The sequence below is a fragment of the Antedon bifida genome, chromosome 4 (genome assembly GCF_963402885.1).
Source record: "Antedon bifida chromosome 4, ecAntBifi1.1, whole genome shotgun sequence".
In the NCBI taxonomy this organism is placed as follows: Eukaryota; Metazoa; Echinodermata; class Crinoidea; order Comatulida; family Antedonidae; genus Antedon; species Antedon bifida.
This window is the reverse complement of record NC_136229.1, coordinates 3,545,126-3,567,118: the sequence shown is the minus strand read 5'-3', so window position 1 is coordinate 3,567,118 and position 21,993 is coordinate 3,545,126. Positions and strand designations below refer to the sequence as shown.

General features: G+C 33.1%; 2 protein-coding genes across 2 annotated transcripts in view; one reads left to right on the top strand and one right to left on the bottom strand.

The window, feature by feature from the left end:
- Positions 1 to 12,625, top strand: part of LOC144839901 (serine/threonine-protein kinase 17A-like) — a 32,550-nt gene extending 19,925 nt beyond the window's left edge. The window contains exons 4-6 of the mRNA XM_078695480.1: positions 6,765 to 6,900; positions 7,535 to 7,763; positions 9,592 to 12,625. Of these exons, the coding sequence (XP_078551606.1) occupies positions 6,765 to 6,900; positions 7,535 to 7,763; positions 9,592 to 10,075 (849 nt within the window). The 3' untranslated portion in view covers positions 10,076 to 12,625. The remainder of the gene's footprint in view (positions 1 to 6,764; positions 6,901 to 7,534; positions 7,764 to 9,591) is intronic.
- A 1,491-nt stretch (positions 12,626 to 14,116) lies between these two features.
- On the bottom strand, positions 14,117 to 15,408 carry LOC144841085 (uncharacterized). Its single transcript, XM_078697267.1, has 2 exons — positions 15,104 to 15,408; positions 14,117 to 14,674 (listed from the first exon to the last, which is right to left on the bottom strand). The coding sequence occupies exons 1-2, from the start codon at positions 15,383 to 15,385 to the stop codon at positions 14,510 to 14,512; spliced, it is 447 nt and encodes a 148-aa protein (XP_078553393.1). The 5' UTR covers positions 15,386 to 15,408; the 3' UTR covers positions 14,117 to 14,509.
- Between the last annotated feature and the right edge of the window lie 6,585 nt (positions 15,409 to 21,993).

Genomic DNA, 21,993 nt, shown 5'->3' with positions numbered 1-21,993 from the left:
ATATTATTTCCCTGACAGGATGGAATTAAAGGAGAATTATTAATAGATATTTATTGTAGTAGTAGTGATACAGTATATGTTTGATACAACATTTTAAGAAAACAAAATTGATACCTCAAAACAGATGAAGAATTATTAACTATGACAGTTGCTGTAAAATGTAATATTTAACCCTTTGCATATAAACAGAATAACTCCTTAATTTGAAACTAGCTTCTATCCAAATCATTGCTTGAGGGAACACTACATGGTCATTATTATTATTTTTTCATTCAGTGACAATTCCTTAATTTGTATTATCCTTCAGGAAGTGGGCATTATACCATCAGGAAATGACAATAGGAACATTTTGGGGAATATTTATGTAATGCAATTGCCTCTTCAGAACCCAGATCAATGCTTGAAAACCAGTAACATTCCAACTGTGGGTTCCAAACCAGAAAACCACACCACACTACACAAAAACTAATGTTGTAAATTGTTTTTGTGCTGATGATCTAACAACAGTAGACATTTAATTTTTTTGACATTTGACAATCTAACATCAGATACCTATTGTCCATTAATCAAATTGTTGTTTGTCAACGATGCCACTCTAACATTAGATATTTATTGTCTATTAGTATTATTTTTTTATTTTTTTTTGATGATGATGATGATGATGATGATGACAAGGATTTTTTTAAGCAAGATCAATAACTGCAAACAGTTTATGAGTGTTTCTCAGGTTTCTACCAACTCGAGCATAGATTGCTACTGTATCGTCCGAAAACCACTCCACACAAGTGTTTCCAGTTTTGGAAAAGTTGAAATACTATGAATGCTCTTCTACTTATCTAATTATTGAAAGAACATCATTGCCATCTTATCAATAATTCTTTCTGAGCTTATTCCATCTGTCATCCTATACCACTTTCTGGATTAACCTTTACTTATCTGCAGCTTAAAAGATTATCTAGAAATTCCGCAGGGAACTATTGTATTTTTAAAAAAGATTATCATTAATGCTATGCATTTTTTACCGGCAACTCATATAAAATGTCTAGGGATGGTTTGTTAGGTCCAATCGGGTCACATAAAAAAGGAGATTTAAATTTTGTTACAATAAAATAGCATTAATACTTCCTTGAAATTAAGTTTCAATATTTTTGGATTACAAGTGGTCTACTGTTTTCAGAACAAGAAAATGTCCAACGACGATTTACATTACTATATTCTCTTATTTCATTTGTAAATAAAGAATTATGTTGCATGAGGGATTTTGTAGAATGTTTAGGAAATGTTGCATACAAATTAGCACTGTGCTTCCGTTTGAATGACCACTTCTGTAATAACACTCATAATTGCACTTGAATTGAAGCGCAGTTGTTTGCCTCTATCCCATGTGACTCATTTTGTTCACCTGTGAAACGTTTTGGTCATTTCTGTGAAAAGAAACATAATGTTGTAGCCATTTCTTAAAACATACTCATACTCTGTTTTTTTATTGAATATTTAGAAATTCTGAATTCAAAATGAATAGACAAGCCTATAGATAGGGTATATACATTTTGCATGGAATTCCCCCTTTTTTTTCAAGTGCCCTTATAATCTGTATACCAAGTGCAGAATGTTAGTTTAGTCTATTTCTTGCTCAGCTTACCTGGATAAACTAACATTGGCCAATAGGCCACAGATCAGGAACATGATCAGACCAGTCCTACTGTGCCTAGCAGGTAATTCTTATCTACTGTAGGCCTAAAACAATCTTTTTAAAAATAGATATTAATGTTAATGTTTACACTCATACTTTTGCACTCTTTGGGGGAAAAGGAACCCCCTGCTACCCCTGTAGCATTCCTGGCTATGGGCTTCTTGGACAGGAACAGGTAGGCTACATTCACATAATATATACCACAAACACACATTCATTGAAGCATAGCTGTAAACATCATTACTCTCGCCTCCTCAGTGGCTTTACCTGTTTTTGTAGGTCCCACTGCAGGTTACCCCAGGGACAACCATAACTATTTTATTATTCCATAAATGTCTACCTGAATATAACTTGTTATAAATTGGTGCAGTGTTATTATATTGCTTCTTGGTATTGGGATTAAATTCAGAATTCCATATCGTTTATTAGAATAATATTATTTATTAAACAATATGTTAAAAAATATGTTACAGCAGTTATGCATTCAGATTATATTCTGCAGCAGTACAACAAAACGTCTTAAATATTTCAGTAATTTTTTTTTGTAGAATATATAATACAATAAAATAATCAATAATTTAAAAATAGAGGTGTTCATACAATAATGAAATATGCAAAATTAAGACACTATAATATAATAGTTTTTCTAGAATCTAACCTTTAAAACTAGGAGTACTGTTATTGTTCCCCCTCTTTGCTACCAGTAGAGTTTTTCTGTGATTTTTTAATGTTGTTTGTACCATTTTGCAAGTGTCAAAGGGCTTAATACAAGAAATAAAATACAAATAATTTATTTATTGGAGAAGGTAAAAAAAAAAACGTTGATAATTTTATTTTTTAAGATAGAAATTTCTTCTAGTTCTGTGATGTGGAGAAAGTACAATATAAACAGGTGCCAACTCTTTGCACTTTGTGAAAATCGCTGCCTAGAAAGGTGACTGCAAAGTACCTCATATCGTGTGAGTTTTATTTAAACTCCTTTTCATTCTTTTACTTTTAATTGAAGACTTCATAACTCAGAGTCTGACATTTTTTTGGGGAATTAGTTTGTTCTACTAGTGTGCTGTTGTGGATGATGTGAAAGTCAAAGTCAAAAATCTGTTTTTCTTTTAAAATCAGTGTATTTATCTCTTTGCATGCAAACATTCCTCTGACATTAGGATTATACAGTAGGAATTAGCAATTATCAATAAAACAATAGTTTATCGATATGTGGTTGTTCGGATTAGCAAACTACCCATTGATTTCCAGACAGATCTTTTGTTGATGTCATCGCAATTGATTCACCTAGACCGCATTCCACTCGTGATTATCTCGAGCTAGCAAGCTGGGAGGAATGTTGATAGTCTGACCTTCTTCCAACTTTGCACAGGATGGCTAATTTAGTTAAGGACTTTACTTAATTAAGACTCACTGTTGAAAATAATGGTGGAATCTTCAGTCCAATTATTTTCTGGAATTTCCAACGCCGGATACGTGAGAGTGGTAAAGAGATCTTGATGATTGAGATGTTATTTAAACTGACTGAATTCTGTGATGTCATTCTACACAACCACCTGTGCATAGCAACTGAAATTGAAATCCAACATGTTGCCTGGCAACCACATGTGTTTAGTATTGGATGTATTAGTTGCCAGGCAACACAACATGAATGTCAAGTGATCGAACATTACATTAATTCAAAATAGTAAATATCGTATTTTATTAATCTCTTTTGAGTTAATCATTGTTTTTTATTTTCCTACAGTTTTTGTACATAAACATCAACATAAGACTGTAAATCTCTTGGCGGAGCTAAAAGAATGCATTTAATTAGTTTTCTATTTGCAATTAATGTATAAAATATCTAAGCTCCGAATTTCGAAAAGCGAGGACAACATCCAGCTTAGAATAAGAAAGAAATTGATGATTGTTCTAAACGTCAATTGACTATTTCTATTTCTTAACTATATACTGTAGTGCCTCTGACAGACTAGAACCAAGTGTTTAAACTTAAAGGGATGTGGCTTTATATAGCTGAACCAGTATGTACTAACAGTAATTATCCTTGTCCATGTAACAGTAACTATGATTGCACGATATTAAACCAAAATATTGTCATTATATTTGGAATATTGGCCATCATAATTATTCCCACGATTTTCAGTAAATTTTGTTACTAAATATGGTATTATTATTTATAGTTCACGAGTAAATTATTTTAAAACTTAATGATGGTATTATATCTCTTGTCACGCCATCTACCGATGACGGTGGATCAGATCTTAATTTATGAAAGTTCACTCTGTGTTTTGAACTCAATTACATTGAATCGTATCATGTAGCAAACTTAAGTTATTTCTCTTTAAGATGCAGCGTGGCTAAAGGAAGATTATTCCACTGGAATGGCCAGTCACATGGATGTAGCTGTATTTTTAATAGGATATATGATCTAAAGCAAACGAATGTTGTACCAGCAGTCGTTTGAAAGGTGTGATGATACTGACCTAGATATTAGAAAATATGTATGAAATGTTTAAATCCTTAAAATAAAAAAAATAAAAATTTATTCTATTGCAAATTATCCGAAAGCCACATCCCCTTGGCATTTATTAATCTTTTTGCTTAAGTCAAAGTAGTTAAGAAGATGATAAAATGGAAACTTAAGTTTTTAATCAAACCAATGATGGATTTATGGACAAAAGTAAAATCATTTACTTTAAATAAGGTTAAGATTGACTTAAAATTTAAAAATAAAGATGATTATCTAGTTTCACTGGAATGAAAAATCAGAGGTTTTGAACCCAGATTCCCAGATTTTGAATGCAAACAAATGTAGATTTAGTCTCTGGTAGTACATGCCACCACTCCCGTTTTGGCCACCAAGGTTTTACTTGTCACACTGCATTCTCCTCGCCGCCGTCTTGATGATAAATAGAGGGCGACGTTCATCTAAAAAACTCACTTCAAACCATATCACCTCCCGTTTTTTGAACTTCAGATTTTGGCATGTACTACCATAAGCGTTTGTAACTTTAGACATATCTTGTTTACTATCATGAAGGTAACAAAATGAAGATCCGCATTCCGCGATTCCAAGCTCACCCCCTTCTTATATAGAATTGATACCCTATCATATCTCCTTGCATTTGTAAGTTAATTGACTGAAAGATATATATTGAAGAAATGTAATGGAGCATTTTATCAACCAACTTTCCACTTGTACTTTTGAAACATGACCAGTTTGCATTGGCGTGGTCAAATTGAAAAGTTTCAATAGGAAATTACTTGTTTGTTGGTTTATAAATAGCAACTTGCTGATTTGTTAGGTTAAGTTTATTCAACTGTCACTCGCAAACACCTTTCTTTGAATAATTTCTTCTTCTTTGTTTCTTTGTTTATGTTTCCATACGTGTTTGATCCAAAAAATGGAATGGGGTAATAATGTTCAGTGCATTGAGAGCTTGCTTATATGCGCTATATAAGAATGAACTATTATTATTGTTATTATTATTATTATACTGTTAAACTAATAAAAACAGAAATAATACATTCAACTGGTCACTCACAAACACATCTTATTCAATTCAACATTTATTTCGACCAAAATCAAACATGAACATATACAGTATGTACATTTACTAAACAAATAAAACAACAAAAGTATCATTTTTTTTATTGACGACATGGAGACTCGAACAAATCCTTTACTGATGCCCCCTCCTCATAGACACAACACATACCAAAAAAAAAGAGAATTACAGTACATCAAGTACACATAGACATAAACGATTTTTGCATGTTTAATGGGCACTATAGCACAATTCTGAACATTGAACATTGAACAACGCAAGATCAAATATAAGATCTAATATAAATTTAAATTAAATCTATTAATACAGGTAAACAGGTATGTTGTATAATTTATGATGCAATATATGATATGTATGATTTGTATAGAGTATACCGCTACATAGCTAAAGGAAACAAATTATTCTGATTATAATTAATTCCTGAATAAGTACAGACTAAATGCAGTTGGCATTTAAGATTCCATGAATGTAGATGCGGAGAAATAAGCTTAAAGACATACAGATTAGATTTCGTATTGATTTCTTTTATTTGAGTTACCTGCAGTCGTGTCTGGAAAGAATTAATGTATAGAGATCACATAGGTCCACTGGTTATTTTAATTGGACCGTATTATGCATACTAATACTATAAGATGAGCTTGCTGTATTCTGTATATATTTTGTCTGTGTCTTATTTGATTCGTGAAACGATAAAGGAGGGAAATCTTTATTGTCTCAAATTAATTAACTTTTATTCAGTATATCACCAGACGGGTTTAGAATTTGTCTGTGCCTGTTGATTTCTACACAAATATATCACTTATAATTGCAGATTTTGTTTACAATTATACACATTTATTTATATCATTATAGATCTTATAGCGTAAATCATTTTTAACAATATCAAATATCAATGACGTCACTAGCATTCATAGTCTATTTTGTGCCTAGCATACTTGGATAAATCAACATTATTCGTTCTCTGCCAAGTGAGAGTATAATACAAAATTTTAGTTTAACGCCCCTACATGAAAATGGGAACAGTCCACAAACGTAACCTCTAATGAAAACATCCTACAATATCTAAAGAAAGAAAAATCTTTTTTCCTAATATGATAATAAATTTTAACAAGCTTTTCCATTGCTAAATTGAGTCTCGAAATATACAAAAGGCATGAATATAGAGACGTCATTTAACAGATGGTATTACGTCGATTTCCTTGAGAAAAATAATAAACTGCAACAATTTAATTTTAATGATATTTTTCTATTTCTAATATTATATTTCTTTTTTATTACAGTATTACACTACAGAAATATTTACTGTAATCATGTTCTTTCAATGTACATTAAATTTTTAATAATTTTTATTTTTAGATAATTTTATTAGCCTTCCTTCCTTTATTAACTCTAAATTTTACATAATAATTTTTATCTAAAATAATTCAATTTTCATATTCTCATAAATTTCGAGCTACTGTATGTACATTACTTATTAACTTTTTTTTATATATTTCCAGCCTCAAAATATCTTATTGACGGAACAGTTGCACAAACGCACATCTAGTAATATCAAATTGATTGATTATGGCATTGCTCGGTTCATTAACGGAGAAACCGAGCTACGAGATATTGTTGGCACGTTGGATTATGTCGGTAAGCAATCGTTGATGAATATTAATATTACTTAGCTGTCGGAAATCAAATATTTTTTTTCTTTATTGTTTGTTTTGTGGCTTATTGGCATGGGTGAATATTGAATGATTTTGTTTACAATTAAGATCTAAAAACTGTTTCTTGAAAGTTGATACTGTATATTGTAACATCATATATTGAAATTATACGTTGTTAAAGTTTAAAATACACTAACATTTAGTTTTGTAACTTGATATGTTTTCATGTTTTAATAGCATGGCAGACAGATTACATTTCATAAATATTAAATGCACAACAACTTTTTTAACTTGCATGTGACATGCTATAAGCTTTGTCTACACTATCAAACTTTATGTGACAAAAAATGTGGTGTGCCCATATATGGACATCAACCACCACCAATGCCACATTTGGGCATATCACTACCATATTTACCATATACCTAGTTTGATAGTGTAGACAGAGATTTACTCTATATTGTCAGGATTTTAAGCTAGTCCTCTGGGATTGGCAATGCTAGCATGCTAACCACTACTGTATGATAGGAATGGTCTTTCTTTTGTTTTTCTTAACTGCAGGATTCATTTGTTGACCTTTATTAAAAACAATTATGTAATATTTTGGTATCTTTTAGCTCCAGAAGTAATTAACTACGACCCCATTACCTTAGCGAGTGACCTTTGGAGTGTAGGTGTGCTTACGTACGTCATGCTCACCGGCATTTCACCGTTCCTCGGTGAATCCAAACAAGAAACGCTACTTAACATCTCACAAATAAATCTAGAGTTTCCAGAAGATATATTTGAGGAGATCTCAGAAGAGGCTCAAGATTTTATCCAACGACTATGTGTTAAAGATCCAAGGTATGTATCTATTTACACTGTGGTGGAAAACAATGGTTCTTGATGTGATAATCCCTATTCGTAACCAAAGCTATACTAAATAGGTGTATATGTAACATCAACAGGTGTTGAATTTGAACCAGGGGTATCTCCCTACTCATCATGAAAGATGCCCAAGTTCTTTAAGCTCTGTCTACACTATCAAACCAGTTTGACAAAAAAAAGTGTGAAGTTCCCAAATATGGTAGTGATATGACATCTTCATGTCTGTATATGCGCACATCACATTTGTCAAATAAAGTTTGATAGACAGACAGAACTTTAGACTGCACATGAGTCAAATGTGTACACTGGTTCTCCATTTTTTTAGTTCAAAATGTGTACCAATGCATTTTGATGGGAAAATACAAATACTGTATATAAAGCTCTGTCTACACTATCAAACTTTTATGTGACAAAAAAATGTGATGTGCCCATATATGGACATGATGAATGATGTCATATCACTACCATATTTAGGCATATCACCACCATATTTGGGCACACCTTTTTTGTCAAACTAGTTTAATAGTGTGACAGAACTTAAGTTTTCTTCGCCTATGATCCACTAAGCATTTTGTATTTTAATAATACTGTACAATATATGATGCCTTGGTGTAATCCCAACCCCTAAAATCAGGACACAACACTTCTGGAAATTCCACTGTTTTGAAATCCATTGTTAATGCAATCCTACTATCTAATTTTGGCCGAATATTTCATACCCAAGCCCAATGCTACCACCATTCACATAAGACTTGTTATTTGAGTGACTGATGAACATTTAGTACGGTAGTTTATTTTTAATGAAAACTAAAGCCACATTCCCAAAGTAATTGCATTTTTAATTGAAAAATACCGATTGTCTACTAAAGCAGCATCCTTATAAGTGTGATGTGCCCAAATATGGTAGTGGTATGCCCAAATATGGTAGTGAAATGACATAATCGTGCCCATACATGGGCACATCACATAAAGTTTGATAGTGCTTTATATTTTAACCTGTGGCCACCAGCATGGTAAACATTCTCTTTACCAACATCAGACTATAAATATTACACAAATATTTTTCTTACTTGTTTATCTTTCATTTCGGCACACGTTTTATCTCCTACCTCACCCTTAAATAACGTGTATTAACAACAGTTACCTAATTGCTTTTCTCCGTTGCAAATGGGTCGTGAATGAGACACTGAAATAGAAACATCTGCCTATTGAAGGAGATATTGCACGCTTTTTTTGTCATTATCTTCACACGTTTTTTAGCACAATCATGTATCTATGTTCACCATACACTAGCAGGGAAGTGAGTTAATAAGACTTGATAATTAGTGATTGGTATCATGTAAAAATGTATGAACCGTGAATGTGCAAACTTTTTAACTTTTATTGAAAGTAAGCCACACTTAAGTTTGGTAAAACCAACTTTTATCCTATTAAAAATTGTTATTTCAGGTCTAGAAATATACTCTTTTATTTTTTACCCACTAACAAACCTTTGCTACAATAGTTTTAAAAAATCTAACTAGCAAAATGAGCAACACAACTAGCAAATAAACAAATGTTTTAATTCTACAAAAAGTTGAATTTATAGAAATTGGCAGATCATGCCTCAAGTACCTATTGTTAATGCTTTGAAATAGAAAAGGTGAACAATCTACTATCACATTTCTTTTTTTGAATTTCAAGACCTGTATATTTTTTGTAAGTGAGGTCAGAGTAGTTAATTAATCAACCTAGTATTTGGTTAATAAATAAAAGAATAATATATACAAAAATAATTAATGTTTTTTTATTGTTATTTTTCTAGTGAGAGATCTACAATAAAAGAATGTATGACCCACCCGTGGTTTGAGATTGCGCTTGACAGTTCAAAGGTTGAGTGCATTTCTGAGGTCAACTCAAATGAAATCTATGAGTGCAAAGAGAAAACACATAATCACCATTGTAATATGGACAAACTAATGAACGATACTGGCGTTGAAAACCTAACGCCTAAAGTAATACGAAATTGTACAACATGTGGTGAAGAAAAGGAACTTAGCGATGAAATTAAAATGGAAGAATCGTTTACAGAACATGTTGAAACGGAAGATCCAAACATGGAAGTTTCGCAGTCGTACGATTCAAAGATAGATCGGTTGGAGGAGCCGCTCGACAAACAAACAGTACCGTATAGTCCACAAGGTATACGTAGAACATTATCGATAAATAAGGAGAATATTCCGCAAGATGTGAACGAACCAAAACGATTTAAGATGGATCAACGGAAGCAAGAGGCAATAGTTTGCTAGAAATAAATCGCAAAGACTCTTTATACAGATAAACAAACAATTGAAATAATGAATAACTGCCAAGACTACTTGTTTGTGCTTGTTGAATGGTAGATGACTGTGTTTCTATTATGATTACTGCAGTAATTGAAATATGGTAACAGAAATGATAAGAAAATGTAGACTCTTTAATACAGACACAAAATGAAATAATATATAAATTATAATCAAAATGAGTAGACTATTTAGTAGACAAACAATTGAAAAAATAATGATGAAGAATATACTCTTTGGTACAGACAAACAACTGAAAAATAATATTAAAAAGTAGACTCTTTGGTACAGACAAACAATTGAAAAATAATATTAAAAAGTAGACTCTTTGGTACAGACAAACAATTGAAATATGATAATAACAAGTAGACTCTTTGGTACAGACAATTTAAATAATAACTGTGAGGACTAGTTTTTTGTGCTTTGTGAATGGTAGATGGCTATTTCTATTATGGTTACTGCAGTAATCGTACACCAGTAACACTTTTTTCAGATGAAAAAACTGCAGTATTAATTACTGCAGTAACTGCAGTAGAATGTTTACATCTTAATAACATGTTGTTACAAACTGTATATAAAACATAGAATGATATTGTAAATCTTTGTATTACTATTACTACTATTTTTATTATATTGTAGTTTAAAAGTTGAAATGTTTTTATCATATTGTTTACATAAAGTTTTATGGATTTTAAATGAATAAGCCAAATTAACATGGTGTCAATCCTGGACTTAAATGAGCTAAAAAAAAGAACAGTGTTATTACGTCATAGAGATATTGTTCACTGTAATAATATCTATATGGTTAAACATGATCTGAAGATGAATTTGACCATGTTAAAGTTTAGAGATAATCTAAGAAGCGTTGACATTAAAATCAACTCTATTTTATTTAGTTAAGTCGTGCATGACAGCATTGTTATAAAATGTAAACATCCTTTAAATCCCATTTCTTCTATTGAAGAGTTTTTAACACAGTTGACCAATCGAATACCGATATCCATTTGCATATAAAATGTAATGTTTTACATTTTACAGTATAAAAAAATCTATTTTATTTAGTTGTGCATGACAGCATTGTTATAAAATGTAAACATCCTTTAAATCCCAATTCTTCTATTGAAGAGTTTTTAACACAGTTGACCAATCTAATACCGATAGCCATTTGCATATAAAAGTTAATGTTTTACATTTTACACATTACAATATAAAAAAGAAATTTTAAATGTGTTTGTAAATGATGTAAATATGAAATTAATAATGCTAGCAATAGGTTTGGTTTAGATTAATTTCATTAACAAAATTATATATTTATTAAATTTCTATAGAGAGCAAATGGTTTAAAAAAAAACAATAGAACAAACTAATTGTTGTAGGCTAAATGTGTGACAATCAATTCCAATACTATATTGAGCACAAATGAAGATTATGTATTTGTATGTATTACTTACAATGTAAAATATACTTACTTAAAATTGTTTTCCCCAACTTTTCCACATGACAACAAACTCTATTGTAAGTAGGCCTAATAGCTGTCCAATGAAAGCATTTTTTTTTCAGTTACTGGAGTAGTTTAAACTTGACTTCCAAAAAGCCTTTCATATTTTGTATCTCATGAGTTTTTTTTTTTATTTTTTTGTCATCTACCCCTAAATTAGATATTGTTTTTGTTGTTTTTTAATATGTGGACCTGAATGTCAATTTAATATATGGGAATGATCACTTATATCATATTCCTATATTTCTGTTAAATTGAACTCAGAAGTAGAACGCATCAGAAGAATGCTGATAGATGTTTATAGACATGTACAGATTATTGTCACCATGATGAGTGGTATAACATTATGATGTACTTTAAAGGATGCGTCATTATCTGGACTGTAATATTCTACTTTGGATAGACCCTAGTTAATCACCAATCTTTTACAATGTTGAGACTAATTTTTAAGGGCTACAATTGAACCATAATGTTGAGACTAATTTTTAAGGGCTACAATTGAACCATAATGTTGACTTATAAACCCTTTTATACATCGCCTAGCGAAAATCCAGAGTTTGCACAAACTAGGGGCTCAACACTTTTGTATGATGTGCGTCCCCGATGTGTGTAAACACTGGATAATATGTTGATATGCGGTGTGAGGACATCAACATTATGTTGGCAAACTTCTGTGTGTGTGGACATTGTGGGGTTTGGTATGTGTGGCTGTATTCAAATGTTATTTACATACATAATATCCTAATATATTATCCTATTATATTGTATAACTGATATTATTTAGACTGGTTGTGATACGTAAATATATTTAGGTCATCAGTCGACTTAATTTTAAATCGATCTGTTTAATTTAATCTCTAGAAGAATAACCTTGATATATAAAGAAGTTTTACTGTTATTTTATAAGGTGTAGATACAAATTAAACTAGAGAGGGCGACATTCAGAAAGTATTATGCAGAGAGCATTATGTCGGTAACGTTCTATGCAATTGAGATTTTAATAAACTCAATTATACTGACGATATTTTGTTTTTCGTAATATTTAGTTTTGACTGGAATTCAAATATAAATAAGACGGATGGAAATGCAATATTCTTCGCACGCTTTGATATACGCGCGTAATAATAAATGTTATTCCAACGTGCGGCAAAGGTTGGGGAGGGGGAGAATTAACAGAAGTAAGGGCACAATTCCGGACCTAACGTATCCTAAAATTAAAATGGGTTGGCCGTAGTGTACATTCATATACTGCTTCTAATTCGTAGTAGTGACACATCATAATCATTGTTTTATATAACATTGACGAAAATACAAATAAATGACAACTTAACAACATATAGTCACCACATAGCTGTGTTCTGATTTAATGACGTCATATTAAATTACTTTATACTGTGTAATATATGAAATGAATATAAATACTTGAATGTAGAAGAAGATTTCACAAGTTGAATTACAATGGCACATCAAAAGAAACAACATTTCACGCACACGTTTAAGACGCTGATATAACGTCTCTAGACGTTCATATAATGCGTCTAATGCGCTGATATAACGTCTAGAGACGTTCATATAACGTGTCTAATGCGCTAATATAACGTCTAGAGACGGTCATATAACGTGTCTAATGCGCTGATATAACGTCAAGAGACGTTCATATAACGCGTCTACGGCGCTAATATAACGTCTTTAGACGTTCATATAACGCCTTTAAGACGCTGATATAACGTCTCTAGATGTTCATATAACGCGTTTAATGCGCTGATATAACGTCTCTAGACTTTCATATAACGCGTCTACGGCGCTCATATAACGTCTTTGGACGTTCATATAACGCGTTCAAGACGCTGATAACGTGTTTCTCTCTTTATTAGCGGTACCGACTTTCGTAAATATCTAGAAACATGTACGTTTTGCAACTGACGTGGCGGAAAAGAGTGGTTGCTCTTTGCATGCATGAATCAAGTTTGCTACATCTGTACCTAGTCTATGACTCGACTGTTAATAAATACACTGACTCTTACCAAAGTAAGTTTTAAATACATTATATCATTAAGTATGCCTGTATTTGCAACTAATAATAACCGGGTTTGTTACCTAGCCAGGTGTTGGAATATGCAAATCATTAATTACATCCGTATTCAAATTTGTTACAACAAATATTTTGATTATCGTTGTACACTACCGGTCGTCGTCGAATTATCGAAAACAACCTCTGTTACAGTATTTGGAAAATCGACGCTTGCTATTGTAGGGTATGTTGTTTATTTATATCTTTATACAATTTCTCCCTCAATAGTCTTTACTGTTGAAATACAGTACGTCCTATGATAGGCTACTTTATTCAATTACTGTAGGCCTACTTAAACTATCAATGTGGAATGTAATAAACGTACAATTATAGCTATACAATTATGAAAACAGTATACACTAACTTTACGCGAGCAAATTTAGCAAAAGTACAATTTTTTAGCAATAAAGATTTTAGTATTTATCCCTCATGTCATGGAGCTCGCGGTGTTGCTGTATAGATGTTAACATCTCGAAACAATACATTCCATCCAAATTATAGCTTCCATTGTAGTAGCCTAGGCTGGCTACATTAATGGTCCGGACGAGAGCACGTGACCAACATCAATCATTGTTTGATAGTTGATACGCGCGTTAAAATTATACAGGTTTTGCACGCGAGCGTCAAATTTGTGCTCTCTACCGCTGGCAGTTGCTGTCACAATACAAAAGCACATTAAACATTAGCGCGCAATCGTAGGTGGGGGGATGGGGGCTACTTCAATTCAAGCATAGAACATTATTTTATATTTCTCGGTGTAAGTTCAAACGTGCTCCACCCGAGTTTACAAGTGAACCGCATGCCTTTTTTTTCATGCGTACATGTGATGTTATCAAGATGAAGGACTGTTGCTACATTTCGTACAGCCACAACTTGTTGGTACGCTCACTTTGGCACTACGCGCAACCCCTCGTAACATTCTACCCGTATGATCACGGCAGGTGCGTAACATGACGTTGATTGATTGTTTACTACTTATATCACAGCATCGACATACCTGTAAATAAAAACCCGTATGTTAATGTTGAATATTGCCTTAATATCGTACAAATACATTCAGTCTATGCGCCCTCTATACCCACTTTAAGTTTGGTCTCGGTTTTAGATTAACCAGTGGCCGTAAAACTTACGTGAGATAAGTATTTCACTTAACTCAATAAATATAAATAAATAAGTATTTCTCGTAAATTGTATTCACTTGTATAGAAGATTTTCTTAATTTTAAGGGGTTTCCCTTAGCCTAAGTGTAAATGGTCAATACGGGCCACTGGATCACAAACATTTTCAACAGGGAAACTCGGAGATATGGTTTAAAACATTGAGGGAGATCTGCTTTTATTTACCATCCAACTGGCCTATTCTAGTGACGTCATCACGATTTACCATTTCTTTCTAAAAACAACTGAAGAAGATAGCAAAGGCTTACCCTAGTCAAGCCTCGTTTTATACTCCACATCTCGCTCGACGGACAGTTTCCTTCACATGCTTTTACTAGAACAGTACCCTCGCATCTTATCTTCGAATTAACGCTTGTTGGGTTTGTGTAAAATCGCTTAACTTGAGTTGGGTACGATATTTCTGATAGTGCGCATTTAAAATATACGACGTCCGAGGTTCTTCCACCACCACCGCCGACACCCCGTCTTCCACCACCTCTAGTAGCACCGTCGCATATACAGGCGAACTTGTAGAGGACGAAAATTACCATCAATGAAATACTGTTCGCAGTGGTCATCTATAAGAGAAGATAATGACTAAAAACAAAGACAATTTTAAACATGTCTTCATCTTCCTCATAATAAAAAATCCCGTCAAATTGACTCTCCCCTCTTAGACTATTTACAGACTCGAATTAAAAGTCTCGATGGTCTATTCTGTGATTTTATGACAAAAAGTGGTAGGCCTACAATATGGAGAGGGACCTTTCCATCCCCGGTTCAAGAAATCCCTGACCGAGGCGAGGCTAGCATGGGGGTAACGGTAACAGGCGTACGTATTGTAAGATGAAAGTACTGTGGTCGCGCTCTGGAAAACAACCATTGTTTGGTTTTGTTTTTTATTTTTAGAATGTACTCAATGTGTAAGTGTTTTACGTGATCAAAGATACAGTACGTGAGTATGAGGCATTCCTGGAATGTGTAAGTGTTTTACGTGATCAAAGATACAGTACGTGAGTATGAGGCATTCCTGGCTGAGGCTAGCATGGGGGTAACGACGTACTTATTGGACGATGAAAAGTACTGTGGTCACGCTCTGGAAAACAACCATCTATTTTTAGAATGTACTCATGTAAGCATTTTTACGTGAATCAAAGACATTATACAGTACGTGAGTATGAGGCATTCCTGACCGGGGCTAGCATTGGGGTAACGGACGTACTTATTGGACGATGAAAAGTACTGTGGTCACGCTCTGGAAAACAACCATCTATTTTTAGAATGTACTCATGTAAGCATTTTTACGTGAATCAAAGACATTATACAGTACGTGAGTATGAGGCATTCCTGACCGGGGCTAGCATTGGGGTAACGGACGTACTTATTGGACGATGAAAAGTACTGTGGTCACGCTCTGGAAAACAACCATTATTTTGTTTCTATTTTTAGAATATGTAAGTATTTTCACGTGATGAAAGACATTATACAGTACGTGAGTATGAGGCATTTCGGTGTGAAGATGTTAAGTGCGAATGAATGTTTATGATTTCTAAATGCCATTAATGTCTACAGCAATAAAAACATGTAATCTCACCCATCTTATTACTACGCACAATTGTGTTGTGTGTGAATTTCGTGTTATACTTAAAATTGTAATGAAATAAATTGAGAATCATTTATTATTACTTATAATATCTTCTCTTACCTATACGCTAATATTAATATAAAAAATAATTAATTTACACTGATTTCCTTTTTTAAATAAATAGCTATGTAAACTATTATACTGTACTTGTTTACAAACGAAAAATTATCAACCAAAAATGTACAGGCCTAAATGTCAAAGTACTGCTCAGATTTTACGGACCGAACCCGTGTATCTATTTCACCGCACGCACGTCAAAATACACTCTGTTCCAACAAAGATAGAATTAAATCAGAAATAGACCTTTATATAAATAATAATCAACCTTACCTTTAAAACCACTGTAGGCCTATCTTTCGAAAATGAAATAAATCCGTTCAAAAAGATGTACCTTCAAATACAAAGCAGCTAATATAATATATATATTTATACCATTGATTCTAATATCCTGTCTCCTGCTCACACAGAGCATATCTTTTCTAAGCATCTACGAATGCTTGTCTCATCCTTATATCCATCCCATCAAGGTAGGCTAATAACGTCAGGAGTGTTTTGCGTAAAGTAAGGGATTTAGGGAGAATTATTAGTAGCTATGAGCTGGCTGGCTTGTTGATGATGGTAGTAGGCGGTGTAAGGCGTTAACGTTATTGAATTAAAATTAATCAAAATAAATAACTTAACGATTCTTACAAGTTACAGTTAAAGGTCACCAGCCTGATTGTTATTTATTAAATTTAATAGAATCATGAAGTAATTATAACAATTGTGGGGCCATTTCGAATTTGTTGGTCAGGCTCTTGGCCGTCGGCTCTAGCATATTATTGAAATTGAATTAACCTATATAACTTGTTAGTCGGTCGGTTTGACGGTTAGGTCGGTTGGTTTGACGATTAGGTCGGTCGGTTTGACGGTTAGGTCGATCGGTTTGACGGTCAGGTCGGTTAGTTTTACCGTTATTTTGACGGTTAGGTCGGTCGGTTTGACGGTTAGGTCGGTTTCTTGTCTTGTATCTAGAAAAAAGGAGGCAAAGTAAACGCAACGCAATTGCGTCAACTTGCGTTACGCAAATCAGCTGTCTTCTTGAACGAACATTCCTTTAAATTTGAAATTCAATCGTTATGCCTATTATTCTCTTTGGCTACACTTAAACGTACGGTACTTACCTTTTATTCACAAGTGACGAGAATAATACAGTATGAGAGAACGGTGTAAGCTGCCCACCTTTATGACATTGTTCCGTGTTATATCTTGAAGTCTTTATTGTTTCGTTCAGGTAAGAGTGATGATCACCGTACAAATTCTCTTACTTTAAGTAGTCTTACAAAAGGAACGAGCGTCGTCGTCGAATATTTTATGTTATTCCTCTGAATTTTGATAAGAAATTCATTGTTCATTATGTCTTAATGTCTATTGTTACGATAGTCGTATCCGCAATTTGTTAGAATAATAAACATACATATTATTAATACGTGGTGGTTGGCTGAGGAGGCAGAAAAACATTCTAAGATGACGCGTAGGAGTTGGGCCAACAATGCGATATCATATTATATCTCGTAATTTAAAATAATACTTATACAGTAACTACTATTTAGGATTGATAATGGCAGGGAGATCTCCCTGATAATGGATGAAGGAGGAGGATGGGATGGTGATTAGAGGTTGGGGAAGGGTGTGCTCTAACTTGGCTTTCAATATTGAAATGATTATGCACCTTCGAGCAGCACGAACGTCCCGGTATATTCCGAAACCGAGATACCGATCATGTGCAACATTTCTAATGAGTGAAAAGTAACTAAATTTATTTCTAAATTCTGGTTCCGGTGAGGAAAGAACAACAATTAGGAGTATAACCTCCGTTGTAATACCAATCTTTCTCGGAGGAAACCTCCCTTTACATCATTAACTCGCCATTAGTACAAAAAGTTTATATCAGAGGGAGGGGTAAAATCAACAATCAATGTCATCCCACGTAGTCTAGTAATCTTTAACCTAGATAGGCCTATCCGTCATCATAGATGTTATACTGTAGGACTATGAACCGCATGTCACCATGTTTCTTTGGTAACCATAATAATGTATGTTTTCAAAATGTCCATATACGGTACAGAGTCGCGAGTATTTTTCTGGTGAAATGTTCTATACAAAGTTCCGGATGTCCATTTACACGTGTGCTGCGCGCGAGGCAATGGTATTGGGCTTTTCTAAAGCGAACTCATCAGGTCTTAAGCTCTGTCTATACTACCAAACTTTATGATACAAAAACATGTGATGTGCCCATATGGACATGATGATGTCATATCACTACCATATTGGGGCATATCACTACCATATTTGGGCACATCACACTTTTATACATTATCCACTGTCGCAATATTTTGACTTTTTAACGGCAGGAATCATGACACAATAATAGCATATTCAAAGAATATGCACTCTGATATGCATTACCTATACGTGGAATTTAACGTATTGTCTCTTGTATACGAATCGCAATTCAAATTAAACCCAAGAGAATACACGATGTGCGACGGATTGTTAAAAACGTTTTTTTTTCCCTTCTAATTTTAAATGCGAGAGAATTTTATATCAACGTCACTCGGTGCGCGTCGTCAAATGACTTCTTTCTGGACGGTCTTATGCTAATCACGTTGAGTGCAACGGCAATCAAAAAATCAACTTAATAAATACGTTAAATGGTTTTGTATGCCTAAAATATTATACGCTAACGTTAATAAACATAGAGGCGAATTAACCAACTGATTTAATGTAATATTCAAACAAACAATATCTCTTTATTCATCTCATAAACAAACAGAATACATAAGAAGAAAAGAGTAACACATTTTAAAAAGATGAAAGGAATCTCCAGGAAACCCCAAGAGGCTTGTGATAGGAGGCCCACTAAAAACTAGTTACATTAAGATTATTTGGAAATTCATCACAAAAAACAGGAACAACAAAAGATGACATGCGCGCCCAAAAAATCGTATCCATTTTCAAATTATGAAATAGTGCGTGTTTCTCTGACGCGCCGTGTTGTTGCTTACATTGTATTTATTCATATTGCACACACACACACAAATAAACGCAAATGAAAATAATTATATTCAAAGAATGTTATAGTGATTGCTTAAAGATGTTTGGCGTTTTAAAAATAACTTTAAAAAAAAGAAGAAATGTATGTTTTTAATGTAGGCGCACCATGTAACATCATGTTAAGCCTAATCGATTATTTGCAAACAAAATTGCAATAAATGTCATGCTTGTGTATTTTGAATCTGATGGACATTTGAGTGAATGAAATAAATGGTCGCTTTCATAATGTGACCGCGGCTTTACGATAAATATTAATTTAAGCTCAGTAAAAAATGACGTCATTGAATCTCTCTTTGAATATAAGTCGAATTGAATATTTAATTAGATCTGCAGTCTGAGGAGCCGAACAGAAACCGGTAAAAATATTACTTTAAAAAAAAAATATAAATCTATAGAAAAGAATATTTTTCACATCTATTAAAAAAAGCCGAAGTTTAGTCATGTATCGGTCCATTCTACTACCGCCAAATAAACTTTCTTTAGCACAGTCAGGGGGAAATGGCATAAGGCTTCCTACTTTCTAGGAGTTTTATCAGATAATCTATATTTTTTTTACCATAGTGCTGGTTTTCTCCCTAACTGAGCAGTGTTTATGACTGGATGACTAGTTGGAGGGGGCGGAGGTGGGTGTTGTTGAGAAACGCTAGTAGACCAATCGTCACCATTATTCTGGAAATTACCTGAATTTTATCATTAGTACAAAACATTTTCATCTCTTTTTGTTCTTTCTAGGCTTTTATTCTCATTGTTTTATAAAGGTCTATGACGTGTTAAAAAGTGCTAGAACCTTTCATTTAAAAAAATATATAATATGCCCAATTGATATATACGCTATGGTATGACGAAATGTTTCGTTAACTAAAACAAATTTAAAATTGCATCTAATGGCCCATGCCAAGCAGCAAGTATCCATTAGTGAGGACACGCAAGTCATCAAACCAATTGTATACACACACAAAAATCTTTCGGTCGCTGAAGAATAGACTGAATGTAAATCGACCAAATAGAGTAATGAACAAACCGCATGCGCAGTTCAGTCTTTTGTATAAATTACCGTCTTTCTTTCGTTCCGGAAAAGGAAAATGGTTTTCCAATAACTCAACAACCTCTTAATGTTACATTTGTCTTGCTGTAATTGCATTCTCCAACTTTGATTACTATACACAAATATAGTTACTCTTTAAAAAAATATACGGAAATTGGAGTGAAATGATCGATTGGATTTTAATCTCATCTGCGATTGGCCAGCTGAGTTTATAAGGTTAACCATGGAGTAATTAGTTTAAACTAATCTTTCATGGGTTAACTGTCTCGTGCTTGCTAATCTTGTAAACTTTGTTATTTCATTTACTAAATCCTGAATCCTATAATTTTCGCATTAACCTCGTTTTTCAGTCAAACTGAGATAACATTTGCGAAGAAAATTACTACTTCATTCATTCCATTTGTGTTATCTTTTAAAAAAAAAGCAACTGATCGCCAAAAGGTGAATTGAATTATAGTATTTCACAATAACCTATGTTGACATACTCTAACTGTACACAAAACAAAGCATACTGTACGCGCGCGTTCAAATAATGTCACTGACACTTGCATATTCTAGGCACATTTCTGTCTTTTATTAAGCTCTGTCTACAATATCAATCTAGTGAAAAAATGATGTGCCCAAATATGGTAGTGATATGCCCAAATATGGTAGTGATATGACATCATCATGTCCATATATGTGCAAATTACATTTTTTTGTCACATGAAGTTTGATAGTGTACAGAAGCTTAGTTCTCGCGTTAAGACGAAACGTCAATTGACCAATCACAAGGGACGGATCATCTCATACGTGCTTTGTCGCGTTGCGTCCTATAGTGCCAACTAAGCATTATGATTTAAAGCGATTTGCTTATTTGAAATATTATACGGGGTTTGTATTTTTCTTTATTAGTTAATTTGTAGGTCACCGTGTTGCCTTTAAAACGCCCCCACACAAAGAAAGAAAAAAAACATCGATTAAATAATATCATTTATTTCAATATCTCTTAAACCTTACAAAATAAAAATACCTTTACAAAATAAAATAATAATTTAATAATAATAACCAAACATCGAGATGTTTAGAGTACAGTGCAATATGATGTTCTTATGGAATAATGATTCGATCGTATCTTTACTATTCCCAAAAGCATTTATTTATATCAGCTTCAACAGATACACATTCCATTTTAAGAGATATTAAAAACTAACATTACTAATAGCCACTTAAAATTAGTACTCTATTCGTTATTTATGGAGCATATTGAATACAATACGCTACTTATTAAACTGCTCTTTCCAATTTTTAATTAATTATTAAAAATAATTTTAGTTTAATTAAAACACTGGCCATTATAGACAAAACTAGCAAAATTTAAATATTGCACCGGG

Bases quoted from the DNA above. Each gene is read 5' to 3' on its own strand.
- LOC144841085 (XM_078697267.1), bottom strand. From the start codon at position 15,385: ATGGTAATTTTCGTCCTCTACAAGTTCGCCTGTATATGCGACGGTGCT. The intron at 14,675-15,103 runs GTAAGCCTTTGC...TTTTATTTACAG, and splicing joins TAAAACGAGGCTTGACTAGG to GTATGTCGATGCTGTGATAT.